Here is a 21210-nt window from a genome sequence, read left to right on the forward strand (position 1 = left end):
AATCGATAAAATATGGAGAATTTCACATAAATCGCAGTGAAACAATAATGCTATTTTAATTATGTTCATATGAATGTTACTTATGAGGGTTGTCTTTTTGTTCTTTGGGGATTTTCCTTTTAATTTGAAGGATTTGGTTGCATTAATAGGTCCACATAATTGATTAGTTTAAAACAAAAAACATCAAGAAATCAATTGGTAGATTATTGTCTACATATATTTTGTCCCTTTGATGGAGGATTTATATAACATGATGATGCTGAAATACTTCATTTTCTTTGTCACTTACGCATTCAGCCTGTCGGCAATATTCTGCCACGCCACATCCCTCGCTTTATTGATTGCCACGGTATTGCCCTTCTTTCGGATTATGTGTCTGTAATCGTCATATACCTCCATGAGGAGGGTTTGCTCCGCTGCCGAGAACATCTCTGCACGCTCTTTTCCCTTGCTTTTCGGCATTTTTCACAGTTTCCGTGCTCGACTAGAATGGGCTTTTTATTTTCCCTGTGGGCGTGCACAAGTTGAGGCTTAACAGTTGAGGCTTGACTAAGCGTCAGGTGGAGCCAGCTGATTTCACTTGATGGAACGGCTTGGAGCTAGATTGGGAGGTGGAGCTTAGTCAAGCTTCAAGCTTACACCTAAATCTGGCAATTCTTAGCTACATTGATGGAATACCCCCCAGATTTTTACTGGCTGATCCTTTCAGCTCAATACTCCCTTCTGGAAAGGGTAACCAGAACAAGTACGGCAGGTATAACTCGATTGTCTTTCTGAGGTTTTTTTTTTTTCTTTTTTTCTTAAATGTATTTTTTCCTTTTTCTCATAAACAAACAAACATACAGAGGACAGGACCAAACAAAACAACAACAACAAGCTGGGAATAACAACACAAAAACCAAAAACCCAAACAGGGTTATCAGTTCCAGGCAGACGTGACAGGTACATTATTCAATACAGAGTGAAATACAGTGGGAGCTGAATAGAGAAAGAAAACAGAAATAAATAATACCATTTTTTATACAAATGCTCTTGTTAGTATAGCAGAAATACATTAATATAGTCAAGAAATGGTTCTTTCTGAAGGTTTATTCCACATACACCATTAAACAGCAGTTAGACAGCAGTCAGTTAGTGGTTAGACAGCAGTCCGTTAGTAGCTAGATAGCAGTCCATTAGTTAGCTAGATAGCAGTCCATTAGTTAGTTAGACAGCAGTCCGTACAGGTTCTGATGATAGATAGATTCAAAGGCACGCACGAAGGTAATATATCACAAAAAAGGGCTTTGACAATGCACCTTAAAGGCACTTTAAAAGGCAACGGTGCTTTGATACCAATTACAACAATAAACAGATAAATAGAATGAACGATAAATCGCTTTTCTTGCTAGAAAGTTCTACATCAACCGTGCGGCCCAGATCAGATAATTGGCCCAAATATTGACTTCAATAATAGGACTCTGTTTTCAGGATTACTAAAACAGGACAGATATCTGTTACAGATATTATTAATCTGTGTTCCCGTCATGGTGCAGTTATATCCGTCGCTCCCCCACATACGCGTCTTTTGCGTTCGTATAGACGTTTAAGTACCGTTTAAGACGTTGGGGTACCATTGAAGAGGTCATTTTATTGTGCTTGATCCGAAATAGACTGGAACACCGGCGGATTTTGCAGCAGTAGAATGTCGGACCACTGAACATGAAATGTACCATTAATGGGGAATATTACTCGTTGGTGTTTAGCAATGAGAGTGGCATTTTCAATATTTCTGTATGTCCGGCACAACTTTTTGACAACTTGCTTGGCCTCATAGTGCCTCTAATAAAGTGTGTTTACTTCATGCAGCCCTGTGATTGTCACCACCTACCAATCAGCTTTAGAGCTGATGATGTCACAGGAGGCAGGTCAGAGTTCATATAGAGTGAGTGGACAGCTAAACTCTGCACACACACACACCTGCGAGCTGCTGCCACGTCTGCTGAAGAAGAAAAACTTCAGCTTCAGCGTCAGTCATCAGATTTTCGTGGCGTTCGTCCTTCATGACCTTCACAAACCAGTCTCCCGCTAACGTCACTGCTGGACTTCAGTATCAGAGTTTTCAGGAGATTCTGATTTTGAACATTGCCAGCACAGTTCCCTGCTGTGTGTTCCTCTTCATCAACGGGACCATGTTGTACACGCTGCGCAGTAAAGCCGTGTTCTGCGACACGTCTCGTTACGTACTCCTCTATAACCTTCTGTTAGGCGACACCTTGCTGCTGGCGCAGAGTCAGCTGCTCTACCTGCTCTCTACGCTCAGGGTGACGATGACGTACGCTGCCTGCGCCGCTGCACTCATGGCCACCAACCTCTTCAACGGCATCTCTCCTCTTACGCTGGTGGTGATGTCACTGGAGAGATACGTGGCCGTGTGCCACCCACTGAAACACGCCACCATCATCACCATCAGGAACACGGCACTGGCCATTGTCGGAGTTTGGGCCCTCAGCTCGCTGAACATCCTGACTCAAGTTCTTCTTCTGCTAAAGTTTGGTTTTGTAGACGTGGCCTTTCTGTACACGAAAGACTTCTGTGGCAGAGAGAACATTTTCCTCAATCCAGAGTCCAATCTTTATGCCACAGGTTACATGTGTTTTGTGTTTGTTCTGACGACCGTGGCCATCGTTTTCTCCTACATCGGTGTCACGATTTCGGCCAGGTTGGCGTCCTCCACGGACAAAGCCTCGGCACGCAAAGCTCGCAAAACGCTGCTGCTGCACCTGGTTCAGCTGGGCCTTGGCCTCCTGTCGACGATACACAACCCCATCCTCTACTCCATCTCCACCAGTCTGGGCCGAGTCATGATCGTACGAATGCAGGTTCTTCTCTACCTGTGTGTCATTATTCTGCCCAGATGCCTCAGCGCTCTCATCTACGGCCTCAGAGATCAAACCATCAGACCCGTCCTGGTGCGACACCTCCGCTGTCACTGCAGACCATAGAGCAGTGGTCAGCAACTAGTGGCTCATGGGCCACAACTTGCCCGCCACCCCAAAATTTCAACAAAAATGACAATTTCTTACAGAATTCAAAGCTTTTATTCTGAAAAAAAAAAACACCACCTGAAAGAGATTCTGTTGCTAGAATTGACAAATAAGTGACATATGCTTGGTTTGAAATATTAGAAATAAATCATTGCTGTTGTAATGGAGAGTAAATGTGTGTAAAATTACTATTAGCATTTGTTTGGCTCAAAATTTAAATGCTTAATAATTATTAGTAGTAGTATACGAATAGTCTAGTTTAGTTTAATAGTTATAATTTCTTAAGAGCATTTTAAAGAGCATTGATTTAACCGTGGAATAACCTCAGAATAGGCTAAATAGGCTAAAAAAAAAAGATGGACGATTGTTTCAAAGTAAGAGTACTCACAAAAGAACATAAATGTAAGAAGAGCGGTAAATACTGTTGAATTTATGAATGATTTTCCATTGAAATCAGTGGTATAGTGATGTCTGACCTGATTTCCTCTGCTGTATTTCAGTAGAACAGTAGTCACATGTATCTTTACTCAATAATAATAATAATCTGCTGTACTACCAGTGGTAAAAGAGAGAGCAAAGTAAATAAAGAGGGGCTGAACTGAGTTTAAAATAAAATGTCATCCAAAGACCTTTACTTATGATTATCAAAAAACATTACAGTGTCAAATTTTCAACTGACATCCAGTGTTTGAAACTAAACCCTGACACATAATCCAAGAGTGAAGATCTATATCTATATAGACTATGTATAGAAATTAATATACTGTAGGTAAACAAGAAAATGCTTATTTTTGTCTGAGTTCATAAAATGCAGTTCTGTGGGTTTTCTGAATGAATTTGTTCATAAAAGAATACAATTCTGCTGACATGCAATTATTCTGTTTTTCTAATTGTTTTAGAAAAAGATTTAAAAAGAATGTCAGTTTAATTAAGGCCAGTTTTTAGTTATTGTCATGTGGACTTATATATTTAAATAAAGAGCTAATCACATAACATATATTTGTTAAATAAATTGCCATCATTCATCACAGACATAAACGCTTCATATGGAAAAGTGTCTACCAATTTTGCCTCACGACAAATTTACAACCACATCTGCAACATGTAATGTCATCTAGAATCTGTAAACAAATCATTTCAAAGAGATGTTTGGTGAATGAATTAAAATGAAGCTGTTTGAAGTGTTATGATTGAACTCCCTTCCTCCTTGAGGGATCCAGGATGAGGCCTCTGGATTGCACTTCTGGACTTCAGCCCTCCCAGTCAACCAGAAACTGGAAACCAAGGCCCCAATGGTGGACATCCAGAATGTGCCTGAAGGAGTAGGCTGGGTGACCATTGATGAGCCGGGTGGGTGGTTTAACAGAGAGACATTTAATGTGGGGTGCACTTTCAGAGGGGATTTGAGTCTCATCACAGAGGGATTGATGATTTTCTCCACCTCAAACGGCCCAATGTAGCAAGAAGTGAGCTCATGGGACTCGATCCTGAAGGGGCAGATCATGCAAAGGGATACAAACCTTCTGACCTGGAGTATTGGTGGGTGCAGGGGTATGGTGGTGGTCTGCTAGTTGCTGGTTCCTAGTGGTGGTACACAGAAGAGCTGCCCGACCCTCCCTGCAGACCCGACGGCAGTGATGGAGGTGTCTCTGAGTTGTCTAGGTTACGGCTAACTCCTCCTGCACAGGGAACAAGGGAGGTTGAAAACCATAGCAGGCCATGGAGGAGTCATACCTGTAGCCAAGGAGGTCAGGACATTATTGGTGTAATTGACTGATGTAGTTGTGTCGACCAGGAGGAGGGACTGTGGGTGGTAATACAGTGGAGAGCTTCCGCTAGGTCTTGATTGGCCTGCTCTGTCTGGCCATTGGATTTGGTATGATATCCAAGATCAGACTAGTGACCGTGCCCAGAGCCTCGCAGAAGGCTTTCCACACTTGAGAGAAGAACTATGGACCTTGATCCGAGAGGATGTCCGGAGGGATTCCATGGAGCCTGATGATATGTCCAACTAGGACGCCTACAATCTCTAGAGCAGAGGGGAGTTTGGGGAGAATCCTGATGTTGCTTCTGTCGCCCGCTTATTTCCCTTGCACTATTCAATATAAGAAAAATCAGACTGTACCTAACTCAACAGGCTGCCCAACTCCTAATACAGGCTCTGGTCATCTCCCACATTGACTACTGCAACACCGACTTAAATGCTCTACTAAAGGCTTATGTAAAGGCCTCGACGACTCCGGTAATCAAAGGATTGTCATCTGGTGGAGCCAAGACACTGCACAAAACAGTCCATGTGTCGTTCCACACTGGTGATATGACCTACCGAGCGCTACCAGAAACTCTTGAAAACCCAGCTCTTACGAGATCATCTTCTGTCCGAGCACTAACTCTACCCCTACCCCCACCCCTGCACTAGCTCCATCTGCACTTGCATCCACCTCGGCACTCTCACCTTCCAACAGTCCACTGTTAAGTGGATTTCTTTCCAAGACTTCTCATGTGGCTTATTCCTCTCTTGTAAGTCGCTTTTGATGATAGCATCGGCTAAATGCTTAAATGTAAATGATAAGTGGCAGGTGAGACACAAGAGGCACAGAGAGGGAACACAGGCAGAGACACAGGAGTCAGGGCCGGCCATAAGATGAGGACCCTCAAAGAAATCTCCCACAACCCGGCTGTGGGACCCAACCCAGTATTTGGGAACCACTTCATCACAGTGTGAACAGTTGTTTCTAATTGAGTGTGTGTTTCATCATCCAAACGTCATCTGAGGATGTTAAGTTTGCAGCCATGTGACTGTCACCACCTACCAATCAGCTTTAGAGCTGATGATGTCACAGGAGGCAGGTCAGAGTTCATATAGAGTGAGTGGACAGGTAAAAGCTGCACACACACATCTGTGAGCTGCTGCCACGTCTGCTGAAGAAGAAAAAGTTCAGCTTCAGTGTCAGTCGTCAGATTTTCGTGGTGTTTGTCCTTCATGACCTTCACAAACCAGTCTCACGTTAACGTCACTGCTGGACTTCAGTATCAGAGTTTTCAGGAGATTCTGATTCTGAACATTGCCAGCACAGTTCCCTGCTGTGTGTTCCTCTTCATCAACGGGACCATGTTGTACACGCTGCGCAGTAAAGCCGTGTTCTGCGACACGTCTCGTTACGTACTCCTCTATAACCTCCTGTTGGGCGACACCTTGCTGCTGGTGCAGAGTCAGCTGCTCTACCTGCTCTCTACGCTCAGGGTGACGATGACGTACGCTGCCTGCTCCGCCGCGCTCATGGCCACCAGCCTCTTCAACGGCATCTCTCCTCTTACGCTGGTGGTGATGTCACTGGAGAGATACGTGGCCGTGTGCCACCCACTGAAACACGCCACCATCATCACCATCAGGAACACGGCACTGGCCATCATCGGAATTTGGGCCCTCAGCTCGCTGAACATCCTGACTCGAGTTCTTCTTCTGCTAAAGTTTGGTTTTGTAGACGTGGCCTTTCTGTACACTAAAGACTTCTGTGGCAGAGAGAACATTTTCCTCAATCCAGAGTCCAATCTTTACGCCACAGGTTACATGTGGTTCCTGTTTGTTCTGACGACCGTGGCCATCGTTTTCTCCTACATCGGCGTCACGATAGCGGCCAGGACAGCGTCCTCCACGGACAAAGCCTCGGCACGCAAAGCTCGCAAAACGCTGCTGCTGCACCTGGTTCAGCTGGGCCTCGGCCTCCTGGCGACGATACACAACCCCATCCTCTACTCCATCTCCACCAGTCTGGGCCGAGTCATGATCCTTCGAATGCAGGTTCTTCTCTACCTGTGTGTCATTATTCTGCCCAGATGCCTCAGCGCTCTCATCTACGGCCTCAGAGATCAAACCATCAGACCCGTCCTGGTGCGACACCTCCGCTGTCACTGCAGACCATAGAGCAGTGGTCAGCAACTGGTGGCTCACAGGCCAAAACTGGCCCACCAGCATCAGTGAATAAAAGTCCGGTTTTGCCTGATAATTTTTCTAATTGCTTAGAAAAACATTGGCCCTAGGTCAAACTGACCTCTGACCTTGACCATAAAACTTGATTACAGAGGGGTTGAAATTAAAAACCATGTCGAAGTCAAGGTCCAAGAACATAATTCAGAACAAAACAAATTTAAAGATGAATTAAAGAAGCAAGTTAGAGGTCAAATTTGAAATTAAACGTGTTAAGATATATGAGTGAATGTAATGGATACTTTTATGATGAAAGGTCATTGATTTAACCACGGAATAACCGCAGAAGAGGCTAAATGTCAACAATGGGAGACTGTTTCAAAGTCCTCTCAAAATAACATAAATGTAAGACGAGCGGTAAACAATTGGTGACCAACATGGTGGTGCTAAGACACAGCGGCCACACAGGGCCTGAAAGTTAGTTTTTTTGTTTGTTTTTGTCACAAACAATCAGACACTGCAATCTGTTACATATTATATATACTGTGTGTTACATGTATATATTCTATACACAATCTGTACATTCTGCATATTCTGCATATCTCTCCCTGCATCTACTTATATATTCATATATACTGTACATATACTGCATAGAACATACTTACCACTGCTGATAAATGTATACATTTAGATTATAGATCTGTGTATAGGTTTGTCTCATCTCACTGTCTCGTTTAAGTGTTGATGTAGCACCAAATAAGTTCTGGGGAAATGTTATTTCATCTCAATTGTGTATTTGTATGTGGCTGAAATGACAATAAAATCCACTTCACTTGAAATACTGTTGAATTTATGAATGATTTTCCATTGAAATCATTGGTATAGTGACGCCTGACCTGATTTCCTCTGCTGTATTTCAGTAGAACAGTAGTCACAGCGACACACAGTCTGTACTGTCATCATTTTTACTTGATGTAAAAAGGTATAAGAGAAAGAGAGAACAAAATAAATACAGAGAGTCTGAGCCCCCTTATTTTAGACTTTTCTAGTTGGAAAAGTCTGTCTCACTGAAAGAGATCATAGACTTAAACTGAAATAGATTTCATAAAGGTGAGTGGTTTACAACTCTGGTTTAAAATAAAACGTCATCCAAAGACGTGTGCTGAAGAAAAACATTAAATCATCAAAATGTGAAGTGACGTTCAGAGTTTGAGATTAAACACTGACACAAAATCCAACAGCAAAGACAGTCACGCTAATACAAGATGTATAGAAATAAATCGGTATATTGGAAACAAGAAAACAGAACAAACAAATTATTGAATTCATGAATAAAACACAGTTGTGTGGGTTTTCTGAATGAATTTGTTTTTATTAAAGAATACTTTTCTGCTGCTGTGTAAAAAAATCAATAAAACAAATGAAAGAAACTGTCATTTAGTTTAATTTTAAAAATTCACATTATTTTCCATACTATTGTGTTTTAATTATAATATAATACAATTGTGCGCATTTAAAGAACAAAACTGTGAACAGAAAACACATAGAAATTCAGATTAAATATGTGGCCACTGAGAGGCGCTGTCGTAGCCGTTTCCCACTTTTGTGTGCTTTTATTGTGAAAGCTCGGAGCGGAAGTGTGTGTTCCATTGTTGTGTGTGTGGTCCAGCTGCTCAGCCTCCTCCCGTCGTCATGGTGCAGCAGCAGATGATGATGATGATGATGGAGTCTCAGTGTGAATACTTCATGTATTTCCCGGCGGTTCCCATCACGGACCTGTCGGACCCGGCCCGGTACCGGACGCTGCCGCGGCGGAGCCACCTGTACCTGGGGGAGACGGTTCGATTCCTGCTGGTGCTGCGCTGCAGAGACGCTGGAGCGACACCGACCGAGTGCGGGCCCGGTAAGAGAGGGGAGGGGAGAGTCACTGACACCGCACACTGGACACCAGACACCTTCATCATTGTCGATATTACATCACGATTTTATATAAAAAATAAATAAATAACAACAATAACAAAAAAATCCTCCATCCAATAAAATATCACCATTTAAATCATAAAAATAACAATAATGTATGTTTTTTTTCCCTTGGCAGCCATTTTGACTAATTTAAGCAGCAAAAGCACTGTTTTAAAAAAAATTAATTATTTATCACATTCAAAATGGCCGTAACCTCACTATTGTGCCAAGACTTAAATATCGTGACAATATCGTATCAATCAAATGATATAAATATCGTGATAATATTGTATCATGACTTAAATATTGTAATAATATGGTATCATGACTTGAATGTCTTGATAATATCATATCATTACTTAAATATTGTGATAATATCATATAATTACTTAAATATCATGATAATATCATATCCTCCAGCAGGAGGCAGCGACGGCCCAGCAGCAGGTTTTGGGACGGAGTCGGCCAGCGGTCGAGCGTGGCGAGAGCTCGCCGGCTCCCTGTGCGCCGTGGCCAGCGTGAGTCCAGGCGAGAGCAGCCGTCACCGAGGAAACCACCACCAGTATCACCACGACTACCAGAGCAGCGGGGACGAGGCCAACGAGGACGGCGAGGAGGCCTACATCGCAGCGGCGGAGGCGGCCATCGCAGCGCTTGGCAGCAGGGTGGACTCTCGCTGTCGCAGCTTCAGGGACTGTAAACCGCTGCTGATCCACAACTCCTCCGGGACGGCATCCAGGGAGTTCCGCAGGGCACCGGTTCAGGTATTGCGAGGGTTCTTCCATCATTCGTCGTCCATTTTGGTTCATGCAGCCATTTTGGTTCATGCAGCCATTTTGTACTGACATTCATGTGGATGATGAATCCTGGCAATGGTGTCGCTCATTTTGGCTTGTAGCACCACCTGGTGGTCACCCGACAAAGCACCATGACATCAACACAGAATAAAGACACAAACGCTAAGTTTCATATCTTGGAATCATGATAGTTCTGACACATGTTTGTTTGTCCTCGTCAGTCTCCTCTGGACGAGCCGGTGGTTTTGACGGACGAGGTCATCTTCCCCCTCACCGTCTCCCTGGACAAACTTCCTGTCAGCACTCTGAAAGTCAAGGTCAGGAGCTGAGACAAAATACATAGTTTACGATCTCTTTAAGAACACGTTCATGTCTTTATCTCACTGTGAGATAGACTTTTCCAACAGGAAACTGAAGTTTGTAAACCACTCACTCTCCCACACCAAACCTTATAGAGAAAATCAGTGGTTGATTTTAGCTGCTGGAGACATAGGAGCTGCTGGTCTACTGCTGCCTGGTGTGGTCACTTTGTGTCACTGATGTAAATCTAAAAAAAGTATTTCAAATGCCAAATTTAAAAATTAAGACATGTGAACTTAGTGATGGAGGCAGCAGTGGATCAACAACTCCTGTGAGCTGTGATACGAAAGCGTGACTGTGGTTGTGGACTGAACCGTCCCTTCACTTCAGGTGATGGTCACAGTGTGGAAGAAGGAGGCGGAGAAGGCAGAGGTTCTGGAACTCGGTTACCTGAGCGTCCTGCAGCAACGAGAACCCACACACACCTTCAGACACGACCTGAATACCTTCAAGGCTCAGGGTACAACACACACACACACACACACACACACACACACACACACACACACACACACACACGTACGTGTCAAACCAGGTGTTGACCCTCATCCTCTTCGTCCACAGTAAGCACCACCCTCACCGTCCTTCCTCCACCGACTGTGCGCTGTAAGCAGATGACCGTCTCTGGGCGGCAGCTCACCGTCCTCAAAGGTAAATAAAAAGATTCCTGATTCAGAGCAGACCGACATGTCTGCTCCTCGGCCCCTGAACTCAAATCACCTCCGCCGTCTCCAGTGTTGAACGAGTCGTCTCAGGAGGAGCTGAGTGTCCGCGATGTTCGCATTTTGCCGAACCTGAACGCCTCCTACCTTCCCATGATGCCCGACGGCTCCGTCCTCCTGGTGGACAACGTGTGGTACGTACATGGACTTGTTTAAGTGTCTTTACTTTGTCCCTTTGTGTAACAGCACTTCAGTAAAGGTCTTAAAGTATATGACACTGAATACACTGTTCATTTAGGAAATGGAGTAAAAGTACACAAATGGAGTAAAAGTACACAAATAGAGTAAAAGTACACAAACTTCTTCTTCTTCGCCTTCTTCTTCTTCCCGTCCTCGTCCTGCAGTCATCAGTCCGGTGAGGTCGGCATGGCGTCTTTCTACCGGGTGGACAGCGTGGCCTGCCGCCTTCCCAGCATGCTCAGCGCCTTGGAGGAGCATGATTTCCTGTTCCAATTGCACCTGAACGACATGAAGCAGGACGACTCCAACGAGGTTTGGACACCTTTTCCACGATTGTCGATTCCAGTGGTGTAATTAAAGGTGTGTGTTGACGTCTTTTCAGGGGTTGGAGGTTCCTCTGGTCGCCGTGCTGCAGTGGTCAACTCCCAAGATGCCTTTCACCAACTGTATCTACACGCACTACAGGTAAAGAGCGACTCAGGTACCAGGACGTCTTTTTTTCTGTCTTCTTAAACCTTCACTCACTCACACAATCTCAGATTACCCAGCATCCGTCTGGACCAGCCTCGCTTCGTCATGACGGCGAGCTGTCCAAGCACAGTCAAGGTCAAGGAGCACTTCAAGGTCAAATACGTTCTGCTGAACAACCTGCAGGACTTCCTGGCTGTTCGTCTCGTCTGGACTCCAGAGGGTCAGTGTGTGTGTGCGTGTGTTTACACTAACTCTGTGTGTGTGTGTGTTCACACTGACTGTGTGTGTGTGTGTCAGGTCGTGGTCAGGTGGAGGACGCCGTGTTGACTGCTGTGGTCTGTCACACTCCATTCAGTAACCTCGGCCACTGTCGTAAAGGAAGCACCCTGTCGTTCAGCGTGGCCTTTCAGATCCTCAAACCTGGACTGTACGAGGTACGTCACCATGATCCACCGCATCACAACCGCGGCGCTCGCTGTCGGGGCGTCACCATCTCTTAAAGGATCTAACCACGCCCCCAGTGTGACGTCCTCACTTCCTAAAATTGTCCTCACATTCTGAAAATTACCTCACGTCTGCTGTCCTAAACAACTAGAAACTGAAAGTGTAAAAATGTCCTCACTTTTCACTCTGAGCTAAAAGAGAAAAGATTGAGAATCAAATGGAGGATCTGGAGAATCGTGACACAGTCACATGATTAACTTCAGACACAGTCACATGATTTACCTCAGACACAGTCACATGATTAACTTCAGACAGTCACATGATTTACCTCAGACACAGTCACATGATTAACTTCAGACACAGTCACATGATTAACTTAAAACACAGTCACATGATTAACTTCAGACACAGTCACATGATCATGTCCCTGTGTCTCTGCAGCTGAGTCAGCACATGAAGCTGAAGCTCCAGTTCACAGCTTCGGTCTCTAATCCTCCACCGGACGCTCGGCCACTGTCGCGTAAGGATTCTCCACCGCCGCCGCCTGCCTTTGTTTCCGCAGCTTAAAGTTTCCATGGTTACCTGTGAAACGTGATGCCCCTTTAACTCTCAGGTAAAAACAGTCCGTCCAGTCCGGCGGTCCGAGACCTGCTTGACCGGCACCAGGCCAGTCTGGGTCGATCGCAGTCCTTCTCCCACCAGCAGCCGTCCAGGTCCCACATCATGAGGTGATTTACACACAATCTCTATACGCTTTAGTCCGGTTTATTCTGGTTTACTCTGGTTTATTCTGGTTTACTCCGGTTTAGTCTGGTTTAGTCCAGTTTCTGATTTTGTCTGGTTTAACTACATCTGTTCTTTTAGTCTAGACTATTGATTTTTGGTTTAATGTGGTCTAATCCAATCATGTCCACTTTAGCCTGGTTTAAACACATTTCCGTCTGGACTGACAAGATCTGGTTTGACCACATTTAGTTTAGTTTAGTTTAGCTTAACCACATCTGGTTTAGTTTAGTTTAGTCTAGTTTAACCACATCCAGTTTAGTTTAGTCTGGTTTAACCACATCTGGTTTAGTTTAGTTTGGTTTAACCACATCTGGTTTAGTTAAGTTTAGTCTGGTTTAACCACTTCTGCTTTAATCTGAACTGTCTATTTCTATTTTTTCAGGTCTGGTTTAATCCTGTTTGGTTTAGTCTGGACTAACGAGATCCGATTTAACAATGTCTGATTTAAAATTTTCTGGTATAACCACATCTAGTTTCATCTAGTTTAGTCTGGTTTGGACGCTGCTCTGGTCTGATCTGATCTGTTGTGGTCTCTGTGTTTCAGGACAGGCAGTGCCATGGAGCGTCGGGCCATCACTCCACCCGTGGGCTCACCTGTGGGTCGACCGCTCTACCTGCCACCGCAGGACAAGTCTCTGCTGTCGCTGGACAAGATTGCGAAGAGGGAGTGTAAAGTCCTGGTGGTGGATCCTGGCAGCTAGAGAGCGAGGAAGCAAGGAGGAATAGAAGGGAGCAGACAAGGAAGCAGAGAGGGGGAGGGTTTTATGACGTAAAAAAATCTTTTGTTTTGAACCATTACCGTCTACAACCACAAACTGCCAGCAGGGGGAGCAGGAGTCCTGAAACCAAGGCAACCTGTAAATGTTTGTGTGAAATGTTTCACGCTTTGCTATTATTTAAAGACACAGCGCCGCGCTAATGAGTGGCTAATCCACAACGTTATCAATACATCGTTGACCGGAGAGATAAAGACAGAAGTGTCTGCCGGACAAATAGCCGCATTTCATTTACACGGGAAGTCGGAACTGGGAGTCACGTCGCAAAGCCTACATCTGGGGCTAGTTGTTGTTAGCCGATGCTAGCCGATAACGGCTAGGTGTTTGTACAAGTGGCAGCCATCTTGCAATCCCAAGTTTCCAAGTTGGAAATCTTCACTTGGTGGAAATTGCGAGTTCGGACTACATATGGAACACACCAATAATCCTTGGCTATTACAAGCTAACAGTAAAAATGTGCAGTTTTTGTATGAGAGGCAGCCATCTTGGAATCCTATGTCGGGGTTTGTGAGGTTGGTCCAAGTTCCTCAACTTCCAGCCACAACTGGAATGTACCGCAAGCCACAGTAGTGACAGTATTGAAGCCCCTCCCACACACCTATGAAACCTTAAATAGTGTGGGGGGGCGGGGCTTATGACCCATGATGTAGCCTGACACCAGGAGGCACTCACACAAAAATGATTGAATAAATTGCAGTTTATTGCAGGAAAATCATGTTGTTTAAATCAGTATTAAATCACGTGTGATCATGGCTGTCGGAGTTTCTGTTTACATAAAAATACACAACCACAAATAAACAGTGTTAACTTACGCTAACACCATGTGTGTTATTGTTGTTTGCGGTGATCCCTGGTCTTGTTTGAGCAAGAAGCAACTTTTTCTGCTTTAATCTGTTTTAGTTCAATGTAACCCTGTCCAGTTTGACCACATCTGGTTTAGTCTGGACTCATGATTTCTGGTTTGAACATTTCTGGTTCAGCATTTGCTGGTATAACCATATATGATTTAGTCTACTTGTGGTTTAATCTGGTTTGACCACATCTGGTTTTATCCTGGTTTAACCAAGTCTGGTTTAATCTGGTTTCACCAGCTCTGGTTTAATTAGTGATTTTCTCAGGGTAAAAAACATTTGGGTGTATTTTCTGATTTTCTGAAGTTAATTCAGATGTTGACGCTGTTGTCGATGAGGCGGGGACACAGGTACGGGTACGGCAGCTCCAAGTGACTGTTCCTCTCAGAAATGTCCTCAGAAATCATCTCCAGTTCAGCCTGCACTTCCTCCAGCAGCCTGCGGTGGGCATCGTCCCTGAAAACGGCCTCCTTGTAGTGACACAGAGGAACCTGCAGGGGGAGAAATGCAGAGTCTTTTTTAGTCAAATCCAAACCCAAGCGTTTCTCGCAAGGTTTTCGTGTGATTGGTCGTTTCTCTCCCGGCGGCGCTGTGGTGGGGGGCGGAGCCTCACAAAGTCGGCAGCCAGCTGCGACAGCTGAGTCAGCACCAGGAGAACGCGACAAGACGTGTTAACGTATGGCAGAAAGGACACGATGTCTTCCTCCGTCACCGCACCTTTCACCTGCGGAGGAGGACGCATCATGGCGGGGGGACAGTTTGGCGTCCAGAGAGCAAAGTCCAGCTGGAGGACGAGATGGGAGACGAGACAAAAGAGACAAAGACACAAATCAAAGGAAAAACAAAAAGATGAAAACAGGAAGCACTTTGTTGCTTAGTAACAGAAAAGCCAAAAGAAGTTTCCAAAATATAAGCCAGAGTTACTGTTTATTCATGGTACAACGCAACTTTGCAGTTTTCAAAATAAAGGCCAGAGTTTCTGTTTATTCATGCTACAACGTGACTGCAGTTTTCAAAATAAAAGCCAGAGTTTCTGTTTATTCACGCTAAAACCAACCCCCACAGTTTTTAGAATAAAAGTTTCTGTTCACACAGTCCTACCATTTTTTTTTTCAGAATAAAAGCCTAATTTCCTGTTCATCACACGGACTTCCTGCAGACTTCTGGCGTCTGTGTGACTCACCTGGGAGAAGTTGACAGCGGCGTGCTGAGCTGAACACGTGTAGATGATCATGGTGACATACGTGGAAACTTCAGCTTTGCTGTTGAAAACCCGAGGGAAACCTGCAGGACGTCAGGAGACGATGACCAACGGGATCAGCGGCCATTTTCACAACAACAACAACAACAACATCTAACACACCTGCGCTGCGCGTGAATCCGTGAGTGTTGATGTCATCGAGCCAGTGTTGAAGCTCAGGGTCTCTCTGCGCGTCACTGTCTGCATGATAATACAGATCCACCCAGCTGACCACGAACCTACCACACACACACAGAGTCTGGTTTCCATCGCTACAGAGGACATCACATTGACTTGCAAGGGTGCCTGGAAAGTTTCATGATTCATACATTTTTATCATAATCTCGCCTGAGGTTTACAAATGTCTTCCATCAGAGTCGTGTTTAAGCTCTCAAAAATGTGTCCACTGCACAGACTTGATCTGCTTCAAAATGTACCCAGTTCTCCTGGGACATGAGCAGCCTGGTGAGCTCTGGATCAGGGGTCTAAAGCTGTGTTTCCATCGAGTGGAACGGTTCAGTTTGGTCCAGTTCTGTTTCCATTAGGAATAGTACCAAAATAACCAGCCCCAACTGCTCCATTCTTTGGCACCCTTCCCTTCAGGTACCAGAGTGTGATGGTACGGTTAGGCGACAGAACAATGCCACTTTGCTGTGGACCAGTGTTTCTTTGATGCCGTACTGTTGAGACAAACCGAGCAGGAAAGAAACAAACCTGCCGGATGTCCAAACTGAACTGTACCATGATGGAAACACGTCAAAAGGCTGTGGCACCCACTCAGTGACATGACACGTGAATGTTCTCTACTTCTTCATGGGGCATATTCCCATCACCATGTTCATCAATGTTTTCCAAGACGTCTGGTCCTTGGGTCAAGACTCCTTCTATCCCTCTTGAACTCACCTGCCCTGGAGCATTATCTCTTTAATGTAGCAGCCTGTTGGTGAAGGTTCTCAGTCATCCAGGCCATAGTCTTCTTCAGCAGTCAGCTGTGGGCGACTGGACTTGCTTTTAGTTAAGTTGAATACGTTCAAACTGTCACCGGACAGAAGAGCCAGGACTCAGCTGTCCACCTACATCTGAAGGACAAGGGACACTCTTTTGAGGATGAGGATGTTCATGTTTGAACATCCTCATCAGATGAGTGAAGGACGAGTGAAGGAAGCCATCAATGTCAATCTGGATAAACCATCTCTCAACAGAGGGGTGGACTAATACACCAACTATCAGCCTTAGAGATTAAATACCTGGTTCTTCCCAGGAGTTAGTCAGAACTGAGGAAACCTCTTGGATGAGAGGGTGAAACGTCTTCATCCAGTCGCCCACAGCTAACGACTGAAGAAGATCATGTAGCACCACTGTCTGCATGAATGTCCTTGGCCAACTGAAACCCCTTTCTCTGCAGATGTATGTCCGTCTTCACGGAATCTCTCATACTAATAATCAAAAGTCAGCTCTGAAATGTTTGAAACTTTGCAGTTAGAATCGTGAAATGTTGGATTTCATGGTTAGATAAAGGTTAGGGTTAGGACAGCAGCGGTTATGACTGAGGTGAGAGTCATAACCGCTGCTGTCCTAACCCTAACCTTTATCTAACCATGTCTTCACCTTCATGTAATAGTGTGCGTTATGTTGTTTGTTTACCTGTGCAGTGCGCGCCAGACTCTGAGTGCGTCCTGAGCGTAGTAGCTCTGCGGCAGCTTGTCCACGCCGCGGTCGGACAAGTCCTCGGGGACGCACAGGGAGCGGTAACGGATCCCCTTTGAAGCCCGGGACAAGACCACAGGTATCGCCTTGAGACCACAACCCACCATCTGAAGGAGTACAGGAGACAGGAAGGAGTGCTGGAGGAGGATTGTCCACAACCTGGCAACCCACACGCTGTTGTTGTTGTTTGACTAAACCCTGAATGTGATACCTTATCGAACAAGCCGTCAGCAGCGAGCAGCAAAGTTCTGGCCTGGAGATTAATCTGAAGCGACGGCCTGACGTGCGGCATCAGCAGCTGAGGACCAATCAGAAGAGAGAGGCACTCAAACTTGACAAAGACAAATAACAGCGTGTGCTTGTGTGAGGATTCCGTGTTGTGCAGGTGTGTGAGCGTGTGATTCTGAGCTGAGGTGAACCTGGTGCAGTGGGTGGACGTCGGGCAGCTGCCTCAGTGTTGCCACACAGAACAGTTCTGCCATCATGTGGGTTCTCAGGTAGTGTGAAATCAACTGGTGATACTGGAAGTCTGCACTGCGAACCCAAATCTTAGCCAACAGCCAATCACAGCCGGGGTCAGAGGGCAGGAAGACCGGCGTCTCAGGACCAGGAGTCTGCTGCAACTGAAGGGGTTGGGGTTTGGGAGGAGTGATAAAATATGGTCCTTGAGTCAGAGAGAATCTGTGTGTGTTGACTCACCTGGATGGCAATGGGGACGAGCTGCTGCTGCTGGTTCAGGTGCAGCAGGCAGAGCGGGGCGGACACAAATGTCTGTCTCCCATTGACGACATTGGCAGGGACGCCGTCCAAAACCTCGTAGTCCAGCAGATAAATGTGTCCTGTCTGTTAGAGGACAGAAGATGAGGACGACGAGAAGACAACAACAATAGCAACAACAACAATGTCACAGTCCTGCGTGCACACCTGCAGCTCCCGCTCCAGGGAGGAGCCTTCAGGCAGGAAGGGGCGGAGCATATCAGGAGTGACAGACAGGTGAGGAGGGAGGAGGCGGATCTGACGCAGCAGCAGAGGGTTTGAGCCGTTGACACACTGTTGTCCAAAATACCAGTCGTCCTTCCAGTGACCCCTGACCTTTTCTGACACAAGTAAACAAACACAAGTGACACAAGTAAACAAACATCAGCTCTCTCTCAGGTTGTTTCCTGTTTCTCTCTAAGGTTGTTTCCTGTCTCTCTCAGGTTGTTTCCTGACTCTCTCTCAGGTTGTCTCCTGTCTCCCTCTAAAGTTGTTTTGTTTGTTTGTTTGTGTGTGTTTGTGTGTGTGTGTGTTTGTTTTGTTTTGTGTGTTTCTTTGTTTGTTTTGTTGTTTGTGTGTTTGTTTTGTTTGTTTATTTGTGTGTGTTTGTTTGTTTTGTTTGTTTGTTTGTGTGTGTGTGTGTGTGTTGTGTCTCACTGGCAATGTCATTGTTGTGTCCACTGTGGACGAACATGGCCTCGAGCTCGGAGAAGCTGGTCCAGGCCTGGACTCGTCCAGTGAAGCCTTTCAGGTAGTGGACGTTCAGCTGTTGACTGAGGACAAAGACAGCGAAACCGTGGTGACTCGTCAGCGCCACCTGCCTGACACGGACACTGTGTGACAGCGATTCAGAGACACAGTCACCTGGTCCTAGAGAAGCTGAGGTTCGGTCCCAGTTCTGACAGAGTATTCATGTCCACACAGTGTGGAGCTCCGTCCACAAACACACACCATCTGTGAAGACAGATAGGACACAGCAGCTGCAGTACCTGCACTTCACCTGCAGGTTTCAGGCTTGTCACACATTTCAGGTTCTTTCTACAAACTCATGTCGTGTTCAAACACAAATAAATTCAAACCTGATGAGTTTCTGTCGATGCGTCAGCTGCTCGTGTCTCTGCTGCTTCAGCTTGTCCTCAGTCTCGTCCATCAGCAGACACACTGAAGACACAGTGAGACTTTAAAGGGATGGTTCAGGTGAGGTTTTATGAGCTGCTAGCATGGGTCAGAAGGAATGTCTTCTGAGAAACTGTCTCTATTTCACTCTTAGTTTGGAAACCGCTCACTCTCACACACCAAAGTCCACAGAGAAAATCAGTGATTTTGGCTCGAGGGGACACAAGAGCTGCTGGTCTACTGCTGCCTCTTGAAGTCACTCTATGTCACTGAGGTAAATCTGAACTAAGATTTTTAAATGCCGAATTGACCAAGTAAGACATTTGAACTTAATGATGGAGGCAGCAGTGGATCAACAACTTCTGTGTGTGTGTGATGTTAAAATCACTGATTTTCTCTATGGGGTTTGGTGTGGGATTGTGTTTTTTGTTTTTCCTTGTGTATCAGTGCCACAAAAACCTTGAACTATCCCCTTAAAACCTTGTTATCTCATTGATTGTGTCACATTCATTCTTTCACAACAACGTTGACACGTCAACATCATATTCCTGGTGCAAAGGCTGCTCCTTTGCTGCCACCTGTTGGACTGAAGTGGAACAAGCAGCCAAAAGGTAATGAAAATGAAATGAAATGAAATGAAATTACACTTTCCACTCCGCAGCTCCATGTCGCCATCTCCTGTTTGAAGCCACCTGTCACAGTGGAACACCTGCGTCTCTGCATCTTCAGGTCGTGACCCCGGTCTCTCATGCTGCCGTCGGACCTCCACATGGCTGCAGTGCCAGTCCAGGTTTGGGAATCCAGTCTGGACCTCGAGCCGGAGCCGGACCAAAACAAGGCGACCAAGAGAACTGTCGGTCTGGACCAGAACTGGACAAGTCTGAGACAAAAGACGTCGTAAAACCTGAAGACTCCCCATCGACATCCGGACAGCTGAACTAAATCTTCCGCCGCCGACTAAAAACACATTTCTTCCGACTCTACCTCGACTAAGACGACAAAAAAAACAAAAAAAAACAAACAAAAAAAAAACCTTGTACTTCGCACTTATGACTAGCACTTCACAGTTTCATCTACTTGAAGCTCTTACTTACTTCTAGCTCTTATTTGTACCCAAATGTTGAAATGCACTTTTGTAAGTCGCTTTGGATAAAAGCGTCTGCTACGTAAATGACATGTAATGTAATGTAATGTAATGTAATGTAATGAAGACAATTCTAAAACTCTGCTTTTATTTTGTGTTGAATGAAACACTCACAGATCCCGGCAGGAGATGACACTCGCCCTCGTTCACTCTGGTGGGCGGAGTCTCTCCCTGTGAGCCAATCAGGCTGAGCCACAGGTGACTGAAGGTTCCACTGGTGGGACCAGGTGAGGTGTGAACGCTCACTTCAAACTTCTCACGTGAAGCCATCGTGTCACCTGGACGTGAACGCCACCTGGTGACCGAAACATGATGTCAACCACAGGTCCAGGAGTCTCCAGGAGTCTCCAGGTGAATCTCCATACTTTTCGTGTCCATACATTTATTTATTTACATTTAATGACCTTTCAGGGACCACACTTTGGGCCTCTCTTGGTGGGGGTTTTGACATGTGTCCGATGTCACATGTGTGACGCAGCTGAACCTGGTTCTGAGGAGCTCATTTGTTTTTGACTCCAATGCTGATTTGATTTGGAAATTAGGTAAAAAATGAACACACACACATACACACACACACACACAGTTCACCCTTTCATCCTAACACACACACTCATGCACACACATAATTAACAAAATAAACTTTCATACTTTTACACTTTTATGGTGTGTCTTTAAAAAAAAATGTTGTTATTGCACGTGATAAATAACATATTATTATTCTTATTTTTCTTCTTATTATAATAATAATAATAATAATAATAATAATAATAAGAATAAGAATAATAACAACAACAATCATAATAAATAACAAACGTTGCCATGACAACAACGTGTTTAAAAAAAAAAATCAACATCATCATTTTGCTAACCCAAGAATGAAGATAAATATCAGCTCACCTGCAGATGAAAAACCTCCTCTGGCGTGTGTGTGTTTGTGTGTGTGC

General features: G+C 45.1%; 4 protein-coding genes across 7 annotated transcripts; 3 read left to right on the plus strand and 1 right to left on the minus strand.

Annotated features, from left to right (window-relative positions):
• The first annotated feature begins 1402 nt into the window (after nucleotides 1-1402).
• Nucleotides 1403-3193, plus strand: LOC122779842 (odorant receptor 131-2-like). Its single transcript, XM_044042493.1, has one exon. The coding sequence runs from the start codon at nucleotides 2043-2045 to the stop codon at nucleotides 2982-2984; it is 942 nt and encodes a 313-aa protein (XP_043898428.1). The 5' UTR covers nucleotides 1403-2042; the 3' UTR covers nucleotides 2985-3193.
• Nucleotides 3194-5545: 2352 nt separating this feature from the next.
• On the plus strand, nucleotides 5546-7793 carry LOC122779841 (odorant receptor 131-2-like). The gene has a single exon (XM_044042492.1). It carries the CDS (start codon nucleotides 6010-6012, stop codon nucleotides 6949-6951), a length of 942 nt encoding a protein of 313 aa, XP_043898427.1. The 5' UTR covers nucleotides 5546-6009; the 3' UTR covers nucleotides 6952-7793.
• An 818-nt stretch (nucleotides 7794-8611) lies between these two features.
• trappc14 (trafficking protein particle complex subunit 14) lies at nucleotides 8612-14269 on the plus strand. Of its 3 annotated transcripts, XM_044042442.1 has the most exons (14): nucleotides 8612-8857; nucleotides 9337-9680; nucleotides 9935-10030; nucleotides 10404-10533; nucleotides 10638-10724; nucleotides 10809-10929; nucleotides 11140-11287; nucleotides 11358-11440; nucleotides 11515-11666; nucleotides 11744-11880; nucleotides 12332-12410; nucleotides 12504-12618; nucleotides 13059-13133; nucleotides 13221-13284. In XM_044042442.1, exons 1-13 carry the CDS (start codon nucleotides 8647-8649, stop codon nucleotides 13117-13119), a joined length of 1764 nt encoding a protein of 587 aa, XP_043898377.1. In that variant the 5' UTR covers nucleotides 8612-8646; the 3' UTR covers nucleotides 13120-13133; nucleotides 13221-13284. The 3 variants fall into 3 exon arrangements, with proteins under 3 accessions (XP_043898377.1, XP_043898374.1, XP_043898375.1); XM_044042439.1 differs by lacking the exon at nucleotides 13059-13133 and having other exon boundaries at nucleotides 13221-14269; XM_044042440.1 differs by lacking the exon at nucleotides 13059-13133 and having other exon boundaries at nucleotides 9340-9680; nucleotides 13221-14269.
• Nucleotides 14132-21195, minus strand: zgc:152891 (uncharacterized protein LOC767741 homolog). 2 transcript variants are annotated; one of them, XM_044042437.1, is made up of 15 exons: nucleotides 21164-21195; nucleotides 20381-20561; nucleotides 19768-20002; nucleotides 19086-19167; nucleotides 18871-18960; nucleotides 18664-18779; nucleotides 18175-18347; nucleotides 17950-18093; nucleotides 17670-17873; nucleotides 17462-17548; nucleotides 17188-17357; nucleotides 15667-15782; nucleotides 15487-15587; nucleotides 14917-15087; nucleotides 14132-14794 (listed from the first exon to the last, which is right to left on the minus strand). In XM_044042437.1, exons 2-15 carry the CDS (start codon nucleotides 20534-20536, stop codon nucleotides 14615-14617), a joined length of 2025 nt encoding a protein of 674 aa, XP_043898372.1. In that variant the 5' UTR covers nucleotides 20537-20561; nucleotides 21164-21195; the 3' UTR covers nucleotides 14132-14614. The 2 variants fall into 2 exon arrangements, with proteins under 2 accessions (XP_043898372.1, XP_043898373.1); XM_044042438.1 differs by lacking the exon at nucleotides 14917-15087.
• Between the last annotated feature and the right edge of the window lie 15 nt (nucleotides 21196-21210).

Source organism: Solea senegalensis, linkage group LG13, assembly GCF_019176455.1.
Source record: "Solea senegalensis isolate Sse05_10M linkage group LG13, IFAPA_SoseM_1, whole genome shotgun sequence".
Taxonomy (NCBI): Eukaryota; Metazoa; Chordata; class Actinopteri; order Pleuronectiformes; family Soleidae; genus Solea; species Solea senegalensis.